The 27,504-nt window shown below is 45.6% G+C and overlaps 1 protein-coding gene across 6 annotated transcripts in view; it reads left to right on the top strand.

Moving 5' to 3' along the window:
• Positions 1-27,504, top strand: part of FAM13A (family with sequence similarity 13 member A) — a 272,278-nt gene that overhangs the window by 19,057 nt on the left and 225,717 nt on the right. For 2 of the 6 annotated variants that reach the window (XM_040418152.1, XM_040418149.1), the window contains exons 1-2: positions 11,923-12,322; positions 15,259-15,468. In XM_040418152.1, the coding sequence (XP_040274086.1) occupies positions 12,046-12,322; positions 15,259-15,468 (487 nt within the window). In that variant the 5' untranslated portion in view covers positions 11,923-12,045. Of the gene's footprint in view, positions 1-11,922; positions 12,323-15,258; positions 15,469-27,504 lie in introns of those variants that run through there. The other 4 variants (XM_040418150.1, XM_040418148.1, XM_040418153.1 and 1 more) reach the window with 3 other exon arrangements.

Here is a 27,504-nt window from a genome sequence, read left to right as displayed (position 1 = left end):
CAGGTAAGTATAATGCTTCTAAAATTGCTAAGTAGCCATGGCAGCCAGGACTGCAGTAGTGTCCTGGTTGCCATGGTTACCGATCAGAGTCCCAGCGTTTAAACTGGGACTCCGGTCGGAACTCTCCGCTGCCACCAATGATGGGGGGTCGGTCATTTTAATTAGGGGGGGGGGGGGGCGGCCGCACTGGCCACCAATGTGTTAAATAAAAGGGAGGGAGGGGGGGGGGTCTGCTGATCGCCTCCATGCCACGTCTCATTGAGGAACCATTCATTTCAATGTATCCGCAAAAAAAAAAGGAAGGCACTCCGTATGCCTTTCGTTTCCGTATTTCTGTTCCTTTCAAAGATAGAACATGTCCTATTATTGTCCGCATAACAGACAAGGATAGTACTGTTCTATCAGGGATCAGCTGTTCCGCAAAAAATGAAATGCACTCGGACGTCATCCGTATTTTTTGCGGATCCGTTTTTTGTGGACCGGTCGTGTGCAAGAGGCCTGATGCAGTGATTTGTGCAAGAGGAGCCCTGATGAAGTATTGAGTCCATATATTGCACATACCATTCAGTAGGCCAACATTTTTGTATTAAAAATATATATTTTTATTAATTGGCCTTAGGGCTCTTTCACACTTGCGTTATTGTCTTCCGGCATAGAGTTCCGTCGTCGGGACTCTATGCCGGAAGAATACTGATCAGGATTATCCTAATGCATTCTGAATGGAGAGTAATCCGTTCAGGATGCATCAGGATGTCTTCAGTTCCGGTACGGAACGTTTTTTGGCCGGAGAAAATACCGCAGCATGCTGCGCTTTTTGCTCCGGCCAAAAATCCTGAAGACTTGCCGCAAGGCCGGATCCGGGATCAATGCCCATTGAAAGGCATTGATCCGGATCCGGCCTTAAGCTAAACGTCGTTTCGGCGCATTGCCGGACCCGACGTTTAGCTTTTTCTGAATAGTTACCATGGCTACCGGGACGCTAAAGTCCTGACAGCCATGGTAAGTGTAGCGGGGAGCAGGGGAGCAGCATACTTACCGTCCGTGCGGCTCCCCGGGCGCTCCAGAGTGACGTCAGGGCGCCCCAAGCGCATGGATCACGTGATCACATGGATCACGTCATCCATGCGCATGGGGCGCTCTGACGTCATTCTGGAGCGCCCGGGGAGCCGCACGGACTGTAAGTATACCGCTCCCCCGCTCCCCGCTCCTACTATGGCAACCAGGACTTTAATAGCGTCCTGGGTGCCATAGTAACACTGAAAGCATTTGGAAGACGGTTCCGTCTTCAAATGCTTTCAGTACACTTGCGTTGTTACGGATCCGGCAGGCACCTCCGGCAACGGAAGTGCATGCCGGATCCCAACAACGCAAGTGTGAAAGAGGCCTTAGATAGCTTGTACCCATGGGTTACAACCACCCTGCAACCCTTCAGCAGTGGCCATGCTTACACACTGTACAAAAAACTAATATTGGCTACTCTGGTGGTCGGGACCGTGGGAGCTCACACAGGCACAGCAGGTCCCTTCCTGGCCGCTTCATATCTGCACTGCACTATTTCCCCTGGAAACAAGCAGTGTATAATATGGCAAAGGAGACAATATGGACAATCACAACACATTAGTAAGTGCCTTGTATTAACTTTCTCTACATGATAAATGCCCCTTTTAATAGAAGAGGGGATGCTACACAATGGTAGACATGGCCCTGTCCCAACTTCTAAATGAGTAAATTATTTTCATAAAAGGTCTCACTTTCAGCATCTCGTGTTCTATGATATGTTGTGAATAAAATACATTTACATTTTCCACAACATCCCAACTTTTTTGGAATTGGGGTTGTAGTTCAGGCTCGGGAGGCTGAATGTCCTGTTCAATGGGATGAGAGACAAAGTACTGAACAATGTCTGCCCCCATAATCGCTGCTTTAAGGCCTCTTTCAGACGGGCGTTGCGGGAGCGTTACGGGAACACCCGCGATTTTTTTCGCGCGAGTGCAAAACATTGTAATGCGTTTTGCACTCGCGTGAGAAAAATCGCGCATGTTTGGTACCCAAACCTGAACTTCTTCACAGAAGTTTGGGCTTGGGATCGGTGTTGTGTAGATTGTATTATTTCCCCTTATAACATAGTTATAAGGGAAAATAATAGCATTCTGAATACAGAATGCGTAATAAAATAGCGCTGGAGGGGTTAAAAATAAAAAAATTATAATTTAATTCACCTTAGTCGACTTGTTCGCGATGCCGGCATCGCCTTCTGTCTCCTTTGCTGAACAGGACCTGTGGTGAGCATTAATTACAGGTAAAGGACCTGTGGTGACGTCACTCCGGTCATCACATGATCCATCACCATGGTAAAAGATCATGTGATGACCGGAGTGACGTCACCACAGGTCCTTTACCTGTAATTAATGCTCACCACAGGTCCTGTTCAGCAAAGGAGACAGAAGGAGATGCCGGCATCGCGAACAAGTGGACTAAGGTGAGTTAAATTATTTTTTATTTATTTTTAACCCCTCCAGCGCTATTTCACTATGCATTCTGTATTCAGAATGCTATTATTTTCCCTTATAACCATGTTATAAGGGAAAATAATAATGATCGGGTCTCCATCCCAATCGTCTCCTAGCAACCGTGCGTGAAAATCGCACCGCATCTGCACTTGCTTATGATTTTCACGCAACCCCATTCACTTCTATGGGGCCTGCGTTGCGTGAAAAACGCAGAATATAGAGCATGCTGCGATTTTCACGCAACGCACAAGTGATGCGTAAAAATCACCGCTCATCTGAACAGCCGCATTGAAATGAATGGGTCGAGATTCAGTGCGGGTGCAATACGTTCAACTCACGCATCGCATCCGCGCGGAATACTCGCCCGTGTGAAAGGGCCTAATAAAGCCGACGTATCTGTTCACATTTCACAATCTGTATTCTGCGCCTTTTACCATCCCCAGAAATGGCTTCATTTTAATAACAAAGGCTTCGCAGCTCTGGAACAGTATTCATGTTAGACATGAAAATTACTGAGAAGTACAATGGAATCACACATGCTGTACAGATTACAGCATCTAGACATTTAAGGGAGAATTCATCAAGCCCTGCGCTCCAGAAATCTGGCTTCAAAGTCGCAAAATCTGGCTTTGCAACATTTTGGGCTTTTTTTCGCTGAGATTTTGGACTTTGGGATTTTAAAGGTACGACCAGACGGAGTGGCCGTGCGGCTCTTCCTGCAGCAGAGTACCATGTGGTTGTATTAAAACTGCATTGTTTCTTCTGTCTTCATTGTTACTGGCCACGTTGTATACCACATGATCATTAACAATGAAGACATAATGCGATTAATAACTACAGTAGTTAATAGAAATTGAATATGGCTCCTACGTTGGCGTGTTTAGGCTGATTTCACACTAGCGTTTTTTGTGGATCCGTCATGGTTCTGCAAAAATGCTTCCGTTACAATAATACAACCGTATGCATCCGTCATGAACGGATCCAGTTGTATTATGTCTTACGGATCCCTCATGAACTCCATTTAAAGTCAATGGGGGACAGATCAGTTTTCTATTGTGTCAGAGAAACCGGATCCGTCCCCATTTACTTACATTGTGTTGCTCTGCACCACATCGCGGACAGAAAAACACTGCCTGTAGCGTTACTCTGTCTGCGATGGAGATGCAACGGAATGGAATGCATTTTGGAGCATTCTGACAGAACTGAAGCGTTCTTTCGCTATTGAGATCCTATGACAGATCTCAATAGCGGAATTGAAACGCTAGTGTGAAAGTAGCCTAAGTTGGCCGCCTCCCAAGAGAAGCTTGTGGCTATACTCTAAGCTGCTCAGGCCAATTTTGAAAAGTGGGCGTGGTTAGCTTTATTAGGCTTCCTGCACACTTACGTGTGCGCCTCATGGCAAAGTGCGGGCCGCAATGCACAAACACCGACCGCGGGGTAGCCGCAGCGGATTGCGGACCCATTCACTCCGTAGTGCTTCCGTACGGTTCCGTTCCGTGCTTCTGTTCATCACCATTCCGCATCTCCAGATTTGCGGACGCATTGAAGTGAATGGGTCCGCATCCGTGATGCGGAATGCACACTGAACGGTGCCCGTGTATTGCGGGTCCGCAATACGGAAACGGGAAACCTACGGTCATGTGCAGGAGGCCTTAATGAGATGCATGAGATTTAATAAATGTAAAAAATCTCTCAATGGTCGCAATTTCATTTCAGTGGGGGTATAGAATATAAAGTGATGTAACCTCTGTAGATGTGTTTAACGATGCGTCATACTTATCTAATGACGTGTGACACTTGACAAATTTGGCGCAAATAATGACCGTGGTGCTAAAAAAACAACTTGAAAAATTCCCCTCATTGCCTCCTTAGGCCTCTTTCAAATGATCAATTCAGAACTTATTTAAGCTCTGTCCGTAAAAACTGATGTTTTTCTCTTCTCTCAGGTTTTCTTCAGTGTCCTACAAATGTGTTGAGTTCTTGTGTTTTTTTTCCGTGTGGATATCATCAGTTTTTGATGTGTTTGTTACATGCAGGAAGAAAAACTGAAGAATAACACACACCATATGTAGAGCTAGGTTCACATCTGCAGAGGTGGCTCTGGCAGGATCTTCCGTTGCAGATCCCAGTGAACAGAAACTGACGGAATACCTCTGTATGCTGCGTTATTTTGTCTTGCAAAATGCCAATATTCATGCAAGAAATGGATCCTATTATAGCCTGACGGATATATAAAAGGAAGGATCTCATTATAACAAAGCAGTGTCCAGTATATGACCAAACAGCTGCAGATCTGAAACTAGCCACAACATTGAAAAATAGACCACACATGGATGGCAGTCAGTGTTTTTCTCTGATCCATTAACTTTAATGCACCAGTCTTGCATGAAAAACGGATGACGATAGAACATGCTGCAATTTCTCCTGAATGGGCAGGAGGTCAGTGAAAAGCATTGCTCATGTGCATATAGCCACTGAAATGAAAGGGTCAGGGTTCAGTCTGGATGCTATCCGTTGTAAAAATGGATCGCATCCGCTCAGAAAACTCACTTGTGTGAATTTAGCCTAAGGGCTTATGCACATGAACGTATTTTTTGCCCGTGTCCGTTCCGATTTTTTTTTTTTTTTAAGGATAGGCATGGTTACAATACAGATGTTACACAGACGTCATCCATATTTTTTGCAGATCTGTGTTTTGCGGACCATAAAATGCATACGGTCGTGTGTATGAGCCCTAAGGCTTATTTCACGCGAGGGATGTTTCCATCCAGATGCTGTCTATTTTTACAACGGATAGCATCTGGAATGAACCCTGACCCATTCATTTCAATGGGTATATGCACATGAGCAATGGTTTTCACTGACCATCTCATCTGTCCATTCAGGAGAAATCACAGCATGTTCAAACTTAGGGCTCATGCACGGGCCTCAAACAGTAGGTCCGCAGTTAACCAGCCCCAGCTGTTTTTGCACCGAATCACGGATGCGGACCCATTCACTTTAATGGGTCCGCAATCTGGAAGGTCCGGTGCGGAACGGAAGCATGGAACCCTACGGAAGCACTACGGAGCGCTTCTTTGGGGTTTCTCTCCGTGCCTCCGCACCTCAATGCACTACTTTTTTGCGGTGTGGACGGATAACGGACCCATTCAAGTTGAATGGGTGTGGATCCATCCTCGGAATCCGCACGGATGTTGCCCGTGCGGATGCAGACCCCTTTCATTCAGATGCAGCCCCACAAAAAAAAAACATGTCCTATTTTGACGACATGGATAGGACATTTCCTTAGGAGTAAAAAAAAAAAAGGCGGCATACACTTGCCCGGTATCTGTTTTGCGGACTCGCAAAACACAGCCATTTGCATGAGCCCTTATTTTTCAGGTTTTTTTCACTTGCATGAAAAAAAACGCAAAAATGAATTGCATCTGTGCAGAAAAAATGGGCAACTCAACTGATTGGCAGAAAACAATGAAGAAAACAGAATTTTTTGCTGACAGAATTTGGACAAGTTCTGCATCACTCATGTGAAAAAGGTCTTAGGGCAGGTTTACGTTTTACTGTTGTCTTTCCTTAAAAAAAAAAAAAGAAGAAAAAACAACAAAATTTATGGGGGTCATTTATTATTAGATATATGCCAATTTTTGTTTTATATCTGTCGCAGATTTGGTCGCAAAGGGGATTTTCTGCCGAATCTGCGACTTTTCCCCACTCGCGCAAGGTCTGAAAAAGGGTGATTGGCATGTAAGGGGGCTGGCTGGCCCATCCCATCCCTGTTTGGCGTAGATTTAGGCCAGTGCTGGATGCGCCTAAGTTATATAGAGGCCGGCGCTTCTACATAACTTAGGTGCATTATGGTCCAAAGCAAGGGGTATTAAGACCAGCGTCTAGAATGTCTGTCTTCAGAGGTCGCAATAACGCCTGTAGAAGCGTCTATGACTAGAGATGAGCGAACTTCTGTTTTAAGTTCTAAGGCGTACCAATACACCTTAGACTTTTCCCCCACAGTCATCAGCGCAGTGCGCGCTGTGAACGGCACAGGCAGCACAGTGACTCTGCCTGTGTCTGAAATAACCAATAACAAAGCCCCTTACAGCAAGGCGCGCCAGATTGATACAGGTCGGGTCAGGTAGGGAAAGCCGGCGGGAGCTGGAAGGAAAAGGGGGGTGGCTGTAGTAAGGAGAGCGGGGCGCGCTGCCCAAGGACCCTGGCAAACGTGACAGGGCAAATAGAGAGCTAAGGAGCCTGTCAGTCTTTAAGTAAGTGATTCCCCCCTCCCCCAATCATGGTTCCGTCCAGTCTCCCAGTTCTCTGCTCCCCCCTCCTCCTGTCACCCCACTAGTGACCCTGCTCCCCCCTCCTCCTGTCACCCCACTAGTAACCATGCTCCTCCCCACTAGTGACCCTGCTCCCCCTCCTCCTGTCACCCCACTAATAATCCTGCTTCTCCCTACTAGTGACCCTGCTCCGCCCTCCTCCTGTCACCCCACTAATAATCCTGCTTCTCCCTACTAGTGACCCTGCTCCGCCCTCCTCCTGTCACCCCACTAATAACCCTGCTCCTCCCTCCTCCTGTCACCCCACTAGTAACCCTGCTCCTCCCCACTAGTGAGCCTGCTCTCCCCTCCTCCTTTCACCCTACTAGTGACCCTGCTTCCCCCTCCTGTCACCCCACTAGTGACCCTGCTCCCCCCCTCCTTCAGTCACCCCACTAGTAACCCTGCTCACCCCACTAGTGACCCTGCTCCCCCCCCTTCTTCTGTCACCCCACTAGTGACCCTGCTCCCCCCCTCCTCCGGTCACCCCACTAGTAACCATGCTCCTCCCCACTAGTGACCCTGCTCACCCTCCTCCTGTCACCCCACTAATAATCCTGCTTCTCCCTACTAGTGACCCTGCTCCGCCCTCCTCCTGTCACCCCACTAGTAACCCTGCTCCTCCCAACTAGTGACCCTGCTCTCCCCTCCTCCTGTCACCCCACTAGTAACCCTGCTCCTCCCCACTAGTGACCCTGCTCTCCCCTCCTCCTTTCACCCCACTAGTGACCCTGCTCCCCCCCTACTTCAGTCACCCCACTAGTAACCCTGCTCACCCCACTAGTGACCCTGCTCCCCCCCCTTCTGTCACCCCACTAGTGACACTGCTTCCCCCTCCTTCTGTCACCCCACTAGTGACCCTGCTCCCCCCCCTCCTTCTGTCACCCCACTAGTAACCCTGCTCACCCCACTAGTGACCCTGCTCCCCCCCTTCTTCTGTCACCCCACTAGTGACCCTGCTCCCCCCCTCCTTCTGTCACCCCACTAGTAACCCTGCTCACCCCACTAGTGACCCTGCTCCCCCCCCCCCCCCCCCCCCTCCTGTTGCTCCACAGGGAAGAAGCTGAACAGACTCTGCCTACTATGATGGGATCCGTTCAGTTTCTGTTCGGGATCCTGTTTTTTTACCAGACAAAAAAAGTGCTGCATGCGAGGATTTTTTGTCTGGTCCTTCAACAGAATCTGCAACTGAGGCTCCAAACGCAGCCTCCAACGCATATGTGAGCGAGTGCAGGCTTATGTATTAGGCCTAGTTCACCCGATCGTTTTTTTTGCGAGTGTATGGGCATTTTTTTTGTGGTCCGTATACGGAACCATTCATTTCAATGGTTCCACATTAAAAACGGAATGTGTTCCGTAAGCATTCCGTCTCCGTATTTCCGTTTTTCCGTTCTGTTGAAAGATAGAACATGTCCTATATTTGGCCGCAAATCACGTTCCGTGGCTCCATTCAAGTCAATGGGTCCGCAAAAAAAAGTAACACATACGGAAATGCACCCGTATGTCTTCCGTATCCGTTCCGTTTTTGCTGAACCCTCTATTGAAAATGTTATGCCCAGCCCAATTTTTTCTATGTAATTACTGTATACTGTACATGGCATACGGAAAAAACAGAAAGGAAACGGAAACACAACAGAACTCAAAAACGGAACAACGGATCAGTGTAAAACGGACCGGAAAAAACTATAAAAGCCATACGTTCGTGTGAACTAGGCCTTATGTAATTTAATTACCGTAACTTTCGTACTCCTCCTCGGGTAAAAATACTCCTCAAAAATGGTCAGATCTTAATAAATAACCCCATACGTGCATTTTTACCGTGACTGCCAGGGTATTGCGATATAGTAGTTGCTTATACTGTTTTTATCGGTTGAACACATTGATTTAATATCACCTGTAAGAAGAAAAAAAAGACACAATTGCATGAAAAATGCATGCTTTTTTCAATAATGTATCTTTGTCACCTTTTTGAAGTGTTTTTAAAAAGCAACACCACAGCAATGTATAAACCATCAAAAAATATTGGAAAAAAACTCATAAAAAAAGTGTTTTTTACTATGATTACATTTACACAAACATAGAAGAGGATTCTTTACGGTAACAGCAGTGAGACTATGGAACTCTCTGCCTGAGGAGGTGGTGATGGTGAGTACAATAAAGGAATTCAAGAGAGGCCTGGACGTATTTCTGGAGCTTAATAATATTACAGGCTATAGCTACTAGAGAGGGGTCGTTGATCCAGGGAGTTATTCTGATTGCCTGATTGGAGTCGGGAAGGAATTTTTTATTCCCCTAAAGTGAGGAAAATTGGCTTCTACCTCACAGGGTTTTTGGCCTTCCTCTGGATCAACTTGCAGGATAACAGGCCGAACTGGATGGACAAATGTCTTTTTTCGGCCTTATGTACTATGTTACTATGTATCTATAGGTAAAACGTGTTGGTCCTGAGGGGATTTTGCGGCAGAATTTGCGTCAGATATGCCTCTGTGAGAACTAGCCCATAGGCTGGGTTTCTGATGTTTGCTAGGAGGTGCTGTGTGCCATTCTTCATTATTTTTATTTTTTTATCTGTGCAGAAAATGTAAGAGCTTAAGCCTTTATTCACACGTCATTGTTTTGGTCAGTGATTGTGACCCAAAACCAGGACTGGAGCCTCCACAGAGATCAGGTATAAGGGAAAGATCTGCTCCTGTTCTGTGTTTAGAGTGTTTCTGGCCGTGCCTCCGCACCGCAAAAAAGTAGTGCATGCACCGTTGGATGCGGTTCGTGGACCCCATTTAAGTGAATGAGTCCGCGATCCGCATGCGGCTGCCCCACGGTCGGTGCCTGTGCATTGCGGACCGTAATTTGCGGTCAACAGCGCGGGCACGGAGCCCTTACGTTTGTGGGCATGAGCCCTTAGGCTACATGCACACAAACGTTGTTTGTTTCCGTGTTCATTCCGTTCTTTTTGCGGATAGGATGCGGACCCATTCATTTCAGTGGGTTCGCAAAAAATGTGGACAGCACACAGTGTGCTGTCCGCATCCGTATGCAATGGAACATGTCCTATTCTTGTACGTTTTAGGCATTGTTACAATGGATCCGCAAAAAAAATGGATGGCATACGGATGTCATCCGTTTTTTTTTTTTTTTTTTTTGCGGATCCTAAGGGTTCATACACATAAACGTATTTTCCTTCCGCTTCCGTTCCGGTTTTTTTGCGGACCATATGCGGAACCATTAACTTTAATGGGTCCGCAAAAACAACTTAAGGTACTCCGTGCTCATTCCGTTTCCGTATTTCCGTTCCGCAAAAAAGCAGTGCATGTCCTATTATTCTCCGCAAATCACGGTCCGAGGCCGCATTCAAGTCAGTGGGTCCGCAAAAAATACGGAACGCACACGGAACACATCCATATGTCATCCGTATTTCATCTGTATTTTGCAGATCCATACTGTAGAAATGCTATGCCCATATTGCTCATCGCAAAAAACGGATCGCATACGGATATGTTTTGTGAAATAACTTAACGAAGGAGGACTTAAATCAGAGAAAAAGAAACTCGGGTACGGAACAACGGATCCGGGAAAAAACAGACCGCAAAACAGCAATGGTTGTGTGCATGACCCCTAAGTCAGTGATTTCCATCAGTGATTGTGAGCCAAAACCAGGATTGGAGCCTCCACAGACATAAGGTATAAGGGAAAGGTCTGCACCTGTTCTGTGTTTAGAGCCGCACCTGGTTCAGGATCACAATCACTGATGGAAATCACTGACCAAACACTGAAGTGTGAATGAGGCATAAGAGGGAAAACTTCAGTTTTTCACTGACAAAAGTATTGCTTGTGTACATGTTTTTTGTGATGTGATTTGTTTTTACAGTGGACAGCATCCAGACTGAACACTCACCCATTCATTTCATCTGGTATATGCACATGATAATTTTTTTCACTGACCATCTCTGCGTTCAGCAAAAATCTCAGCTTGTACTATCTTCATCCTTTTTTTATTTCCAGAACATGGGGGAGATTCATCAAAACTGGTGTAAAGTAGAACTGACTTAGTCGCCCATAGCAACCAATCAGATTCCATCTTTCATTTTCCAAAGGAGCTCTGAAAAATTAAAGGTGGAACATGATTGGTTGCTATGGGTGACTAAGGCTACTTTCACACTAGCGTTGTTTTAATCCGGCGTTCAATTCCGACACCGGAACTGGCCGCCGGATCCGGAAAAACGTGTGAAAACGGATTACATTTGAATCCTGATCAGGATTTTGATCACAATGAAAAAATGCATTGGAAAAAACGGATCCGCCATTTATGGACTTTAACTTTTTTTTTCACATTTTTCGGGTTTAACATGCAAAAGCCGGATCCGGTTTGACGGAACACACAGCGCCGGATCCAGCGTTAATGCAAGTCAATGGGAAAAAGACCGGATCCGGCGTTCAGTCAAAGTGTTCCGGATTTTTGTCCGGAGGTAAAAATACAGCATGCTACGGTTTTCTGAAAAGCCTGATCAGTCAAAAAGACTGAACTGAAGACCTCCTGATGCATCCTGAACGGATTACTCTCCATTCAGAATTAGGATAAAACTGATCAGTTCTTTTCCTGATTTGAGCCCCTAGGACGGAACTCAGCGCCGGAAAAGAAAAACGCTAGTGTGAAAGTGCCCTAAGCCAGCTTTCCTTTACATCGGTTTTGATAATTCTCCCTCCATGTTTTTAACATATGTTAGGCTGCATTGCAAATGTTTCTTGCACTGGGGTTGATGCTGTAAAATCCAGTCCTTCTGGTACAAACTGAATGAGGGAGGAGGTAGACTACATTGGTAATATTGCAGTAAGTATACGAGTGTAGCATTAGTCTGCTCTATAAAAGAAATGTTTGCTGTCTACTTCAGACTAGAGTGGGAGGCTGTGGAGCTCCTGGAGGACACACTTCCTGCATCTGCCGCCTCAGCAGAACATGGCAGTCAGAGGCTTGAGGCTGGACAGTGGTTCCTAGTTCCGCCCAGAGGTTACTGTGGTAATATGGCTTGGGGACGGCCGTCTGTGTGTTGAAAGAAAAGCCTGCTTGATCTCCTAGTTACAGGGAAGTTGTGTGAGGGCACCACCCCCAGCCTGCCTGCCTGCTCCTGGGAACACAGCACTCCCAGCCTCAACACATCATCTACTTGGGAAGCACTCGCTGCACGTCTCCTTGCCTTGTTTCATTTTTGTTTCTGATATGGCACAAAATGCGTGAACTTCTAAAACGCAGGCCAGAAATGCAGCCTCCTGTTGTTTCTGCTCATGACTGCTCTCTCTTTCTCTGCTCCTTCAAGCAAAGCAAAGCTGCCGTGAGGCTGAAGGAAGATATGAAGAAAGTGGTAGTGCGGCCTGGAAGAGGACAGCCCCCCATGCCTTGCAGAACAGTTTTTGGCGTGCCTCTCAAAGACTTGCATAAAGAGGGTCTGGTAATAAATGGTGTGCCGGCCGTGGTGTGGAGTGTGGTAGAGTACTTGCGTAGTGAAGGTAAGTGGTAACCTATATGAACAGTAACCTGAAATACGGGAATGGAGTGGACAGACATGTGTTTGCTTTGTACACTGATATATATATATATATACATAACCCTACTGTAAATATATATATATTTACATATTTACAGTAGGGTTATGTATATTTTGTATACACCGTGAAACTTCTTAGAGACGACCATCCAAAATTACATTGAAAAGTGGTCTTGTCAGAAGATGGCCAGGATGTCTAATATATGATGGGACTGAAGATCTGCCACAGGTCTGGATAAGGGGTCATCTCATAGAGGTGGGGTTATTTAATGAGGTTTCAGTTTGTACATACATACATAGTTTGATGAGAAGTGACAGAAATCTGCAAATAGCCACATGTGTTGGACGAGAGCCATTCACGTACCGCAGTACATCCGAGAGCCACTCACGTACCGCAGTACATCCGAGAGCCACTCACGTACCGCAGTACATCCGAGAGCCACTCACGTACCGCGATACATCCGAGAGCCACTCACGTACCGCAGTACATCCGAGAGCCACTCACGTACCGCGATACATCCGAGAGCCACTCACGTACCGCGATACATCCGAGAGCCACTCACGTACCGCGATACATCCGAGAGCCACTCACGTACCGCGATACATCCGAGAGCCACTCACGTACCGCGATACATCCGAGAGCCACTCACGTACCGCGATACATCCGAGAGCCACTCACGTACCGCGATACATCCGAGAGCCACTCACGTACCGCGATACATCCGAGAGCCACTCACGTACCGCGATACATCCGAGAGCCACTCACGTACCGCGATACATCCGAGAGCCACTCACGTACCGCGATACATCCGAGAGCCACTCACGTACCGCGATACATCCGAGAGCCACTCACGTACCGCGATACATCCGAGAGCCACTCACGTACCGCGATACATCCGAGAGCCACTCACGTACCGCGATACATCCGAGAGCCACTCACGTACCGCGATACATCCGAGAGCCACTCACGTACCGCGATACATCCGAGAGCCACTCACGTACCGCGATACATCCGAGAGCCACTCACGTACCGCGATACATCCGAGAGCCACTCACGTACCGCGATACATCCGAGAGCCACTCACGTACCGCGATACATCCGAGAGCCACTCACGTACCGCGATACATCCGAGAGCCACTCACGTACCGCGATACATCCGAGAGCCACTCACGTACCGCGATACATCCGAGAGCCACTCACGTACCGCGATACATCCGAGAGCCACTCACGTACCGCGATACATCCGAGAGCCACTCACGTACCGCGATACATCCGAGAGCCACTCACGTACCGCGATACATCCGAGAGCCACTCACGTACCGCGATTCATCCGAGAACCATTCATCAGCAAACGGCCTGCTTTGTAGAGACCTTCTCAGTTTGAGTGTTTGGAATATACTGTTGCAGACATATGTACTATACCTCTCAGTGCTGTGTGCTTTCTGCAGTATTGACTTTTAAACTGGAAAAAATAAATTGCAAGTCATTGATTATGGGCTATCCGTAGTTATCCATTTTTTAATCTGCTTAATTATGGCAGAGATGATTGACAGACTAGCTGCATTGTCTTTTGAGGGAGGTAGTTTAAGATTTAGGCCTTCCTCTTGCTTTACACTGCAGCTCTGATTTATTTTTATTTCTTTAAATGTCCGCTCTGCATAGTTCCAACAGGGAACCTGTGGATAGAGGGCTTGTTTGCTCAAGGGCTCATGCACATGGCTGTTGCCCGGCCACATCTGTATTGCGGGCCGCGAACATCGGGTCCGCAATATACGGGCATCGGCCGTGTGCACACCGTATCACAGTGAATGGGTCCGCAATCCAGGAAATGTGGTGCGGAACAGAGGCAAGGATCAGAAGCCCACGGAAGCACTTCAGAGTGCTTCCGTGGGTTTTCAGTCTGTGCCTCCACACAAGGAATGCATGCACTACTTTTTTGCGGTGCGGACCATCGGATGCGGAACACGGTTCACATACGGCGGCCCTATGGTCGGTGCCTGTGCATTGCAGACCGCAGCACGGGCCTGGCCGGCACACGTTCATATGCATGAGACCTTACTTTTTGTGGGATAACCCCTTAAACTATCACCTATGCACGGGATAGGTGATAAATATCGAATTGTGGTGGGTCTGACCGCTGGGAACGAGGGATCCCTGAGTTCCCTCTCTGAAGGAGCAGAAGCGCACATTGGTCACTTTTATGAGACAGGCTTAGACAGCACCCATAGAAGTAAATGTAGCAGTGGACTGACATGCTTACCTGCTCCCTGTCTCTTTTTATTTGGTCTTCCAATCCCCATCTGTCAACTTCTGTACGGACAGGGTCTCTGGTACCACTGCAGTCAATGACGTATCCCAGCAGTGATGTGCCTCTTGGAGACATTTGCTGCAGAAGTGCACATGACTCAATCGCTCCATGCCTTTTCTTCCATTCTCGGTCTGGCTCCTGCACAACAGGATTGGCTGCATGCACACAACCATTTTTTATTTTTTTTACAGTTTGCTGTTTTTAAAACTGACCCATACAAATCAATCGGGGTATTCACACATCTGTTTTTAGATTGGATCTGTGTACCCTATTCAAAAATCTCACTGCAGGTCCTATTCTTGTCTGTTTTTGTGGATGAAGATGAAGTGAAAATTCCTCTACTTATTTGTCTGTACTACTCTATAGATCAGGGATCAGCAACATCCGGCACTCCAGATGTTCTGAAACTATAACTCCCAGAGTGCTCCATTCTCTTATCTGGGAGTTGTGAGAACAGCCGAGCATGTTTGCATGCTGAGAGTTGTAGTTTCACAGCAGCTGGAGTGCCAAAGGCTGCTGATACCTGCTATAGATGAAGAAATTGGCTTAGGTGCTTCATAATGTGTTCTGATATCCTGTCTGATTTCAGGTTTGACTCAGGAAGGCCTATTCAGAATAAATGGAAATGTCAGAGTGGTTGAACAGCTGCGAATAAAGTATGAAAGCGGGGAGCAGGTGACACTGCCAGAAGATGGAGATGTCCATTCTGCTGCCAGCCTGCTTAAACTATTCCTCCGCGAGATGCCAGATGGAGTCATCAGTGCTGCAATGCTATCCAGGTTCATTCAGGTCTACCAGGGTAAGTGCAAGGTTCTCTGAGGTCATAAGAGAAAGTGCAGGCACTAATAAAAAGATATATGCGGAATTATGTGCACCGTCAAGTCCTTAAAGGGGTATTCTCATGACGCCGTTTAATACTTACCTGCTCCCGGCGCGCTGTCCACCTCCTGGTTTCGGCACTCGGCAGGGGGCGGGCTCCATCTTGATTGATGTCTTCTCCCGGCCGGGCCGCGCGCTGTACTGAACGCGCACGCTGAGGTGACTTCTTCCTGGCAAGTATACTATACTGGCCAGGAAGAAATCACCATAGCGCATGCGCGGTCTCTGCGTGCGCGTTCAGTACAGCGCGCGTCCGGTCGGGAGAAGATAAGAAGTCGTCTGCGCACGCGTGGCCACCGCGATTCCTGAAAAGAGCGGTGGCCGTAACCAGGGGAGACGGAAGACAACAGTCAGGTAAGTATAGGTTTATTTTCTTCTAAGGGGTGGGAATTTGTTAATTAAATATATTTAGAAAAATGATCACTGTTAAATCATTAACCGATTTAACAGTGATCATTAAGATGATAATACCCCTTTAAAGGGGTTGTCCGGGCTTTTAATGTTGATGACCTATACCTCTCTTCATTTGCTATCTTCTGGATAGGTCATCAATATCAGTTCGGCAGGGGTCCAGCTGTACAAGGAGACGGCGCACTCAGTCCTGAGGATAGGTTATCAATATTAAAATCCCGGACAACCCCTTTAGGGTCCATTCACACGTCCGTATGTGTTTTGCGGATCCGCAACTGTGGACAAGAATAGGACATGTTCTATTTTTTTGCGGATCCGCAAATGCGGATGCGGACAGCACATTCCGGCCCCATTGAAAATGAATGGGTCTGCACCTGTTCTGCAAAATTGCGAACCGGATGCGGACCCATTTTGCGGACGTGTGGGTTCACAACTGATCAGATATACAGCTAATCCCTAATAGAGTACATTTATTGGCAGCATTTAGGCAATGAGATTCCCCTCTGTTGGCCTGCAATGTGGTCAGCAGCTTGTATTCTGTATATCTTTCCTACCTGTATTCAGCAAAGGTCATTATAAATCAGCTTTCTTAAAGGGGTTATGTCTGTATCTTCTCCCGCCAGTCTGACATTGAGAGTGGAAAGATGCAGCTGCTCGCGGGATGGGACAGTTACTAATACCCAGTGAGTATTATTCGTTTGGAGAGGTAGCATAGGTTCTGTTCTCCCTTCCTGCCTTTTTGCACTCTGATGTGCAATTTCAGAGAAAAGGAATGGGTTATTTACTAAGAAAGTGGAACTATTATGCATCCTGTAGCCACTAAAGGACTGTTTAGTTGACTTTGTATTGCATTGATTGTTTGCTTTGTTCATTCCCATGCAAAATACCATTGATCAATCTCAAGCCTTTCATGAAGCTAGGCTCTAATTACCTATCAGCTCTGTGTTGTATCACGCTATGCGTCACTTCCTTGGTGACTCAAAGGTACACTATTTTAAGAGAACAGCTTAGGAACTGTCTTACAAATTAGCGCAATTTAGAAATGGCATTCACTACTTTTAAGAGGCCCTGTCACCAGGATCAGCCCTGTGAAAGGGGCCTGGTAGGGTTGATGTAGCTGAGTTAAACGATAACTTTATTTCTTTTGAAGTAGCTGAGTAAAAGGCTACATGCACACGACCGTTGTGTGTTTTGCAGTCCGCAAAACGCGGATGGCGTCCGTCTGCGTTCTGCGAAATGGCACGGACAGCCTTTAATATAACTGCCTATTTTTGTCCGCAGAGCGGACGGTGCCTATTTTTGTCCGCAAAGCCGACGGTGCCTCCACTTCTGGGTGTAAGACGTCAATGGGCATCTATCGCTGGCAATCTAAGGGGGGGGGGGGAGGTTTTTGGAACACCAGGGGTGTCGCTGGAGTGGTGTTCAAACCGCGTAAGCCCGCTTCTTGGTGCTCCAATGGCTCATTTGTGTAAAAAGAAAAGTGTACATTTCTCCAAAACGCCAGCACCTACGCAAAAATAAGAAGAAAGGTATCTTTTTACTACTACTCTGCTACATCAACCCTACCATGCTATATGCCTGGTTTAATAGGGTTGATCCTGGTGACAGAGCCTCTTTAAAGAGGACCTTTCACCATGAAATGCAGTGCAATCTGCAGGCAGCATGTTATAGGGCAGGAGGAGCTGAGCAGACTGATATATATTTTATGGGAAAAGATTCAGTAAAACTTTTTTAATTCATACTTTTAAATCTCTGCTCTTTCTGAGTTCAGTTGTGTACAGGGGTGGATGGCATTCTCTGTAAATGTGTATACAGAGAATGCCTTGTCCAGCTGATCTTTTTACTTGTGTGCACGTGTGTAAACATTTTATGTGACTCCTTTACATTAATAAGTGCACTGCTCTTCTGTGGGCATCTTTTTCTAGGCCTCTCTGGAGAGCAATACCATTCATACCATTAACCAAATTCTACAATCTACTATTATACGTGCAAATGGCATTTTGTCCTTACAGCAATAGTAAAATTATCTTCATAGAAGTTTTATCTCTCTAGGCTGTCTGCAATACAATATTTTGTACTTAATTTTCAGTGGTATAGCACTTCCAAAATAAAAATGAGAAAAAATTCTATGAATATAGAATTTCTAAATGAAGTGTCCCTTAAAAAATTTTAAAAGTTCAGTGTATTGTAAAAAATAAAAAAGTCATACTCCCCTCCACCTATCCTCTGCATCTTCTGTTCTGTGCTTGCTGGTGCTTCTTGACCCCAAAAATGCCTGCTCACCAATTACTGTACAGCAGCAACAGTGGGTCAGCAGTAAGTACTGGATAGCGACAGCCGACGGATGCCATTAAAGTGACCAAGGATCTGGTGGGCTCCAGCACCGTCTGGCTATGCCGGAAATGGCAAATGCAGTATTTTTCTCCTCTGCCACAACTGAGTATTGGAAAACTATAATGCAGCACATCCCTGATGACATAGGAAGGATAATGAAGGACCGGCACTCCCAAATTGCTGTGAATTATTATTTTATTGTCACTCTATCTGTGACGCGTTTCGGCACTTCTGGTGCCTTCGTCAAACAGTGAGGACATGCCATATTCTGACTGTTTGACAAAGGCACCAGAAGTGCCGAAACGCGTCACAGATAGAGTGACAATAAAAGAATAATTCACAGCAATTTGGTAGTGCCGGTCCTTCATTATCATTACTGTTAGGCCTCTTTGACACTACCGTATGGCTTTTTCAGTGTTTTGTGGTCCGTTTTTCATGGATTCGTTGTTCTGTTTTTTGTTTCTGTTGTGTTTCCGTTTCGGTTCCGTTTTTCCGTATGGCATATACAGTATACAGTAATTACATAGAACAAATTGGGCTGGTCCTAACATTTTCAATAGATGGTTCCGCAAAAAACGGATACGGAAGACATACGGATGCATTTCCGTATGCATTCCGTTTTTTTTGCGGACCCGTTGACTTTATTGGAGCCACGGAACGTGATTTGCGGCCAAATATAGGACATGTTCTATCTTTGCACGGAACGAAGATACGGAAACACGGAAACGGAATGTATACGGAGTACATTCCGTTTTTTTTGCGGACCCATTGAAATGAATGGTTCCATATACGGACCGCAAAAAACGGCCCTTAAAAAACGGAAAAAAACCCGTTAGTGTGAAAGAGGCCTTACTGGGATACCAACCCTCGGGACGACTATACAGTACCGACTGATCCATAAGGTATGCTGACACAGGAAGGTGGGCTGCTGATAATCCAGCATCTTCTATTCTTAATAAAAGATGCAATCAGCTGACAAATGAGCCAGATATCGGGAATGACTGTTCTTATGAACACTTGTTTCCGATAATTGGCCCAAGAATCATTAGGTCTCATAGGCCCTTAAAGGGGCTGTCTACGATTTTTTTCCACAGTCGTCTCCATGACAGCACACTTGAGAGATTGCCTTCCTATGATAGGACAGGAAGAACACAGAGAGGTTCAATCCTCCCCACCCCATTGTTTTTGCTGTCCTGTCAGATGAGAGAGGTGCTGGGGGTCTTCTGGCTGTATTTCTTCTTACTGCGAGGCTGAGGTTATAGCCAGCTGCTGAAAGTGCTTCCCTCCTCCAGTATGGGCATCATCTTGGGCACTGCATGGCAGTCTTCCCTGTGAAAATGCCTCCAGCAGCTGCCCAGGGGGGTCCAGTGCGGAGTGGCAGTGAAATGTGATGTTTTGCATCCGGTCTCATAGTGATGGCTTTGGACGTCTAGATCACTTAGGACGTCAGACGTAGCGCCGATCATCACTTCCGGTGGGACACACTTGGAGCATTCAAGCAACGGAGTATGCGCATGATGGCACTGATGAAGGCTCCTCACTGCGGAGGATATTCTTCTCATTTGCGATGGGGGTTGGCAGCAGGTCTAGCATGGCTATGCCAAGCTCGTATTCTACTGAGCCCCATGGTTCAGTAAGTAGTCTGATGGCAAAATTTTATGTTCATGGACTTTCTTTTATTGAATACTGTGGTTATCCCTTCTCTCCCTTGTGTTTCAGGGAGACAAGGAGTCACCCTCCTTTACTAAACCCAGATCCGGGAAATGTGTGATTTGTACTATGCATTTACCATCTGCTTATACTAAACCTTTATGCAAAGAATGTACGGCTAAAGTTGTATCCCAGAAAACCCCAACATGCATTGATTAATGAGAAAATTTAGTCTGCCCAATTTGACCCTACTACTTTGTCTGTATCCTTCAAAAAGCAGACTTCTCCAGTTTATGACTCTAAGAACCCATGCACACAACCACATCCGTTTTGCAGTCCGCAAATAACAATAGGACGCGTTCTATCTTTTTTTGTGGGGCCACGGAATGGATGTGCAGATGCGGACAGCAAACTGTGTGCTGTCCGCATCTTTTGCAGCCCCGTTAAAATTAATGGGTCCGCATCCGATCCACAAAAAATGCGGGTCAGATATAGACAAACTACAGCCGTGTGTATGATCCCTGACTCTGATATTGCTACGATCATGTCAGAAATTGGAAAGGGAGAAAATATTGTTGTCATGTCAGAGTTAATATAAGCCACTTTCTAATGTATTGTGATTATCCATATTGCTTCCTTTGCTGGCTGTATTCATTTTTATATCACATTATACATTGTTCATTTCTATGGTTACAACCACCCTGTAATCCATCAGTGGTGACTGTGCTTGCACACTATAGGAAAAAGTTCTGGCCTCTCTTGTGGCCGGGACTGTGGGAGCTCACATAGGCTGGTCCTTTTTTCTATAGTATGCAAGCACAGCCACCGTTGTGGATTGCAGGGTGGTCGCAACCATGGAAATGAGCAGTATGTAATGTGATAGACAAAATGACTCCAGCAAGCAAAGGAAGCAATATGGACAATCACAATACATTAGTAAGTGCCTTGTAACTTTCTCTACATGATACATGCCATTTGCTAAAGTGAGACAACCCCTTTTAAAGTAGATGCCCCGGTTGCAAAGGTTTTTTAAACACACTTGAAAGATATAACACAGTTAAGGGATCCCAAGGACCAAAAGGCAGAGTGCCTCCTTAAAAACACTGGGAGGCAGCCTCTGCTCATTTAAAACCTGGGGTAGCAGCTACTTGTGTGGCCAGAACTCTTAACCTCTTTAGGACACATGACGTACCAGCGGGCGGTGATCGGAACAAGGTGCCTGCTCGGAGCCCCCTGGATCTCACAGGCCGGAAGCTATATGAGTAATACACACTGTATTACTCATACAGCTAATGCATTCCAATACAGAAGTATTGGAATGCATTGTAAAGAAGTAGACCCCCAAAAGTTGAAATCCCAAAGTGGGACAAATAAAATTTCAAGTAAAAATCAACAAAAACATAATTTTACCCAAATAAAGTTAAAAAAATTGGTAAAAAATAGGGGGGGAAAAAAGTAGACATATTAGGTATTGCCACGTCCGTATCGACCGGCTCTATAAACATATCACATGACCTAACCCCTCAGATGAACACCGTAAAAAATAAAAACTGTGCTAAATAAACCATTTTTTTGTCCCCTTACAACACAAAAAGTGTAATAGCAAGCCAAAAAGTCATATATACCCAAAATAGTGCCAATCAAACCGTCATCTCTGCAAAAATCATACCCTACCCAAGATAATCGCCCAAAAACTGAAAAAACTATGGCTCTCAGACAATGGAAACACTAAAACATGATTTTTTTTGTTTAAAAAAAGGAATCATTGTGTAAAACTTACATATATAAAAAAAAAAGTATACATATTAGGTACCGCCGTGTCCGTGACAACCTGGTCTATAAAAATACCACATGATCTAATCTGTCAGATGAATGTTGTAAATAACAAAAAATAAAAACGCTGCAAAAACAGCAATTTCTTGTTACCTTGCTTCACAAAAAGTGTAATCTAGAGCAACCAAAAATCATATGTACCCTAAAATAGTACCAACAAAACTGCCACCCTATCCCGTAGTTTCTAGAATGGGGTCACTTTTTTGGAGTTTCTACTCTAGGGGTGCATCAGGGGTGCTTCAAATGGGACATAGTGTCAAAAAACCGGTCCAGCAAAATCTGCCTTGCAAAAACCGTATGGCATTCCTTTCCTTCTGCGCCCTGCCGTGTGCCCGTACAGCTGTTTACAACCACATATGGGGTGTTTCTGTAAACTACAGAATCAGGGCCATAAATATTGAGTTTTGTTTGGCTGTTAACCCTTGCTTTGTAACTGGAAAAAAATTATTAAAATGGAAAATCTGCCAAAAAAGTGAAATTTTGAAATTGTATCTCTATTTTCCATTAATTCTTGTGGAACACCTAAAGGGTTAGCGGCGTTTGTAAAATCAGTTTTGAATACCTTGAGGGGTGTAGTTTCTAGAATGGGGTCACTTTTTGGGTGGTTTCTATTATGTAAGCCTCACAAAGTGACTTCAGACCTGAACTAGTCCTTGAAAAGTGGGTTCTTGAAAATTTCTGGAAAATTTCAAGATTTGCTTCTAAACTTCTAAGCCTTGTAACATCCCCAAAAAATAAAATGTCATTCCCAAAATGATCCAAACATGAAGTAGACATATGGGGAATGTAAAGTAATAACTATTTTTGTAGGTATTGCTATGTATTATAGAAGTAGAGAAATTGAAACTTGGAAATTGGCAATTTTCTACAAATTTTTGGCAAATTTGGTATTTTTTTTTATAAATAAAAATTTATTTTTTTGACTTCATTTTACCAGTGTCATGAAGTACAATATGTGACGAAAAAACTATCTCAGAATGGCCTGGATAAGTCAAAGCGTTTTAAAGTTATCGCCACTTAAAGTGACACTGGTCAGATTTGCAAAAAATGGCCTGGTCCTTAGGGGTTAAAGAGGACCTGTCCCCTCTCCTGACTTGTCTGTTTTAGTAACTACTTGCATTTCCCATGTAATAACAATTATGGAGCATTATTCTTATGACTCTGTGTTGTGCCATTCCTGTATTATTCCTGCTAAAACTTTACAGATAAATTACCAGCAGTCTGCAGTAAAAGTACTGCTGGGTGTGTCTCTGTCCAGTCAGTGCCACTGGTGTGAGACTGTGCAGGCACAGACACCCAACTGGTAATGCCCATGTTTACCTTTACTGCAAGCTGCTGGCAATTCATTCATAACTTCTAGTAGAAATAATAAAGGAATGGCACAACAAAGAGCCATACGAATAGATGATCCAGAATTATTACATGGGAAATCCAAGTAGTTACTAAAGCTGACATGTCTGGAGAGGTGACAGGAACTCTAACGTTTAGCTAGGTCGTGTTCTGTCTGCATCTGTACATCTGTTCCACAAAAAGATAGAACTTGTGCTATTCTTGGCTTCAAAATGCGGACCCTGAATGCATTGAAATCAATGGGTCTACAAAAAAACAGATACAATACAGATGTAATTTTGTGGATCCGTGTTTTGCGAACTGCAAAATACATAGAGTTGTGTGCATGATCTCTTTAAAGGGGTTGTCTCACTTCAGCAAGTAGAATTTATCATGTAGAGGAAGTTAATACAAAGTAGGGATCGACCGATTATCAGTTTTACCAGTATTATCGGCTGATATTCAGGATTTTGAACGGTATCGGCATCTATTTTGCCGATATTCTGATAACGAATTGGGAGCACGGATCGCGCTGCTGTCAGCCCTCTCTGTGTTCCCTCAGCAGCACAGGGGAGAAGGAAGCAGTGTCTCCCTCCCCCCTGTGCTGCCGCTGCCACCAATGAGGGGAGGGAGGACAAGAGGGAGGGGAGGGGCTGTGGCCACTGCGCCACCAATGAAGATACCTCTCTCAATAATTCATATACAGGAGGCGGGAGCTGGCTGCAGAATCACATAGCCGGCTCCCAAACTCTATGAGCGGTAGCTGCGATCCGCGGCAGTTAACCCCTCAGGTGCCGCACCTGAAGGGTTAACTACAGCAGATCGCAGGTACTTGTCATAGAGGTCTGCAGCCGGATATGTGATTCTGCAGCCAGGTCCCGCCTCCTGTATATGAATTAATGAGAGAGTTATCTTCATTGGTGGCGCAGTGTGCCCCCCAACCCCAGTATTAATCATTGGTGGCGCAGTGCGCCCTCCACCCAAGCCCCCCAGTATTAATCATTGGTGGCAGTGGCCACAGGGTCCCCTCTCCCCTCCTCCTCAGTGGCAGTTCCGATCGGAGCCCCAGCAGTGTAAGCCTGGGGCGCCGATCGGTTACCATGGCAGCCAGGATGCTATTGAAGCCCTGGCTGCCATAGTCGGCTCCCTGCTGCTGTGTGCACAAAGCACAGAGCAGCAGGGACAGTGTGAGGTCCTATTCACCCTGATAGAGATCTATCAGGGTGAATTGGACAAGGGTTCTAGTCCCTAAGGGGGCTAATAGTTAGCAAAAAAAAAAGTTAAAAAACACACCAAAATATTAATTATGAATGAAAAAGAAAGATTTACAAAAAAAAAAACTACACGTTAACAATAAACATATTCATTTTCAGCAGATTTGTGTAGGAATTATAATAAAAAAAAAAAAATATGAAAATTCACAGAATATCGGTATAAATTATCGGCTATCGGCCTGAAAGTTCAGATGATCGGTATTGGCCCTAAAAAATCAATATCGGTCGATCCCTAATACAAAGCATTTACTATTGTATTGTGATTATCCATATTGCCTCCTTTGCTGGCTGGATTAATTTTTCCATCACATTATACACTTCTTGTTTCCACGGTTACGACCACCCTGCAATCCAGCAGCGGTGGACATGCTTGCTTACTATAGGAAAAAGCACTAGCCTATGTATGCATCCACGGTTCCAGCCACCAAAGAGGCCGGACCTTTTTCTTACAGGCATCTCACCTCATGGAGGTGAAGGTCAATAAACCTAAAGGAATTTGTCAGCAGTTTTCTGCTGCTCTCACTTTTAAATCCTAACAGCTCTAGGGCATGCCACTGAGTCCCCATATTCCTGAGCTCACGGCTCTCCCCGCCCACATGTCTCTGATTGACTGGTGCGGACCTATTCACTTGTTCTATTTTTTATTTTTTTTGCGTTGCGGATGGATCACAGACCCATCCAAGTTTGAATGGGTCTGGATCTGTTGCGGCAGCCGCACGGATGGTGCCTGTGCATTGGAGACCGCAAATTGCGGTCCCCAATGCACGGAGCGGCCAAACAACGGCCGTGTGCAAGAGGCCTAAGTTGTAGGAAATTTTAGAGATGGCAGAGGCAGGGAAGGCATTTGGAAGTGAGAGCCTGAGAAGGTGGTGAGTGAAGGGGGGAGATAAAGGCCATTTGCAGAGCGGAGGTTGTGTTTGTTATGAGGACTAGATGATTGTGTAGATGTAGGGAGCTTGACTGTGGCTTATATTCTAGTGCAGGCATGCTCAACCTGCGGCCCTCTAGCTGTTGCAAAACTACAAGTCCCAGCATGCCCGAACAGCCTACAGCTATCACCCTACAGCACGGCATTGTGGGAGTTGTAGTTTTACAACATCTGGAGGGCCGCAGGCTGAGTATGCCTGTTCTAGTGAATTACAAGGTGGTAGCATACTAGAGAACCCTAGACACACTCTTTGTCACACTTTCTAAATTTTCAAGCAGCATTAAAGGTGTATTCCAACCTTACCGTTTTCTCCCCAGGCGTCGCATGGGACCACAAAAAAAAAAATGACAGAACTTTAAAACTGATACTCACCTCGGCCATTCCAATGATTCTGGGGTCCCCCCTGCACTTCACTTCTCAACATGGCAGGAAATGGCCTGGATTGCCCCTCATCCAGTCATTGGCTGAGCATTGTTCACAGCCATTAGCCATTCACTGCTATGTAAAGATGTCTAGCACCATCAGAACAGCAGCCACAGGGGATGGGGGAGGGGACCATGTGCAGCTTGGGAGAAAGGGGATTTTTTTGCACTGGGTTTTTGGACAAATGTTATCTGTGAAAAGTTTTTCTAGACATTAAAGGGATTTTCCTGGCTTTGGAAAATGTTTATACAAATGTGTCCTTCCTTATCTTTACTCTTGGCTGGACATGCCCTGATCGATTTGTCACAAAATGACCAGCTTTTCAAAACAACATGATTTTGCTATAGTCTTTTACAAGATGTCTATGCTATGTGTGTCTGGGTGGGGCCACCCAGTGGTTGTGTTGTAGAGTGCAGTTTGTGAAGGGTTTTGCTAGCAGGTCGCGATCTTACTAATCAAAATGCACCAGAAATCTGGCACACTTTTCCCCCAAAAAATGGCATACAAGCTTTACACAAAATTCCAAGAAGGGTGTGGTTTCAGGTTTGATGGTCTGCAGTAAAAGTTTGGTACAAAACTCTGATGTAAAGTAAGCCAACTAAAAAGTGTTAAAAACGTAGACTAGACGGTCTAGTCTGATTATACAGTGCTGTCCACATCTTTTGGGTCTGTATCCAATCCGCAAAAATGAGGATTGGTTGTGGACAAGAACTGCAGTCGTGTGCATGAGCCCTAAATTGAATATAAAGACAGAGATAAAATACCAACTAATCAGATCTTCTGCTTCTCCCTTGCCCCGGTTTCAACCAAAAGTCTTAATGGGGGACGTTTATCAAGACTGGTGTTCCCATCTGCCAGTCTTGATCCCCTGTGCGCTGGGGTAAGATGCGCCTAACTTATTAAGAGTTACATCTCTGCCCCTCTGTGCGCCAGAAACTCAAATAGCGTAGACGTGAGCTATAACTTATGCCAGTTTCTGGCGTAAGGTACAGTCCATCCAGCGGACCGTGGCAAGCCCCACCTTATTATCACACCAAGCCACTCCCCTTTCTTGACGATTTAGAAAAGTTGCAAATTATGGCATAAATATGCTGTGTGCCATAATTTGCTAAAAAAAAAATTATGCCACAATACCTTTGTTTCCATCTATGGCAGCAAACGTGTGGCCCTGACATATAACCATGACAGCCAATTAGTGCTTGTATTGATGATATGTCCCTAATGACATCACTTCAGCTGCCATGGAAATGGGTTGGGATTCGAAAGGTGAATTAACAATCTTGGGCCCCTCCCTTAGGCCTCATGCACACGACCGCTGTTCTGGTCCGCATCCGAGCCGCAGTTTTTGTGGCTCGGGTGCGAACCCATTCACTTCAATGGGTCCGCAAAAGATGCAGACAGCACTCAGTGTGCTGTCCGCATCCGTTGCTCTGTTACGTAGCCCCGCAAAAAAAATATCACATGTCCTATTCTTGTCTGTTTTGTGGACAAGAATAGGCATTTCTACAATGTGCTGCCTGTTCCGTTACGCAAATTGCGGAAGGCACACGGGCGGCTTCCGTGTTTTGTGGTCCGCAACAAACGGAACGGTCGTGTGCATGAGGCCTTACTAGCAGCATCTGTACATGTACAGAACAGATGAGTGACAGATCCTGCACTGTGATGAAGCAGGAACCGTTATTTTCATTACCAGCATACCCAAAAATAATGACTTAAATTAATAATAAGTCACGTTTCCCCTCAAAAAACAAGTCTTTATGTAGATGGAAAAAAA

Source organism: Bufo bufo, chromosome 2 (genome assembly GCF_905171765.1).
Source record: "Bufo bufo chromosome 2, aBufBuf1.1, whole genome shotgun sequence".
NCBI classification, from domain to species: Eukaryota; Metazoa; Chordata; class Amphibia; order Anura; family Bufonidae; genus Bufo; species Bufo bufo.
Note: the sequence above shows the minus strand (reverse complement) of the source record. Positions and strands in the feature narration are given on the sequence as shown.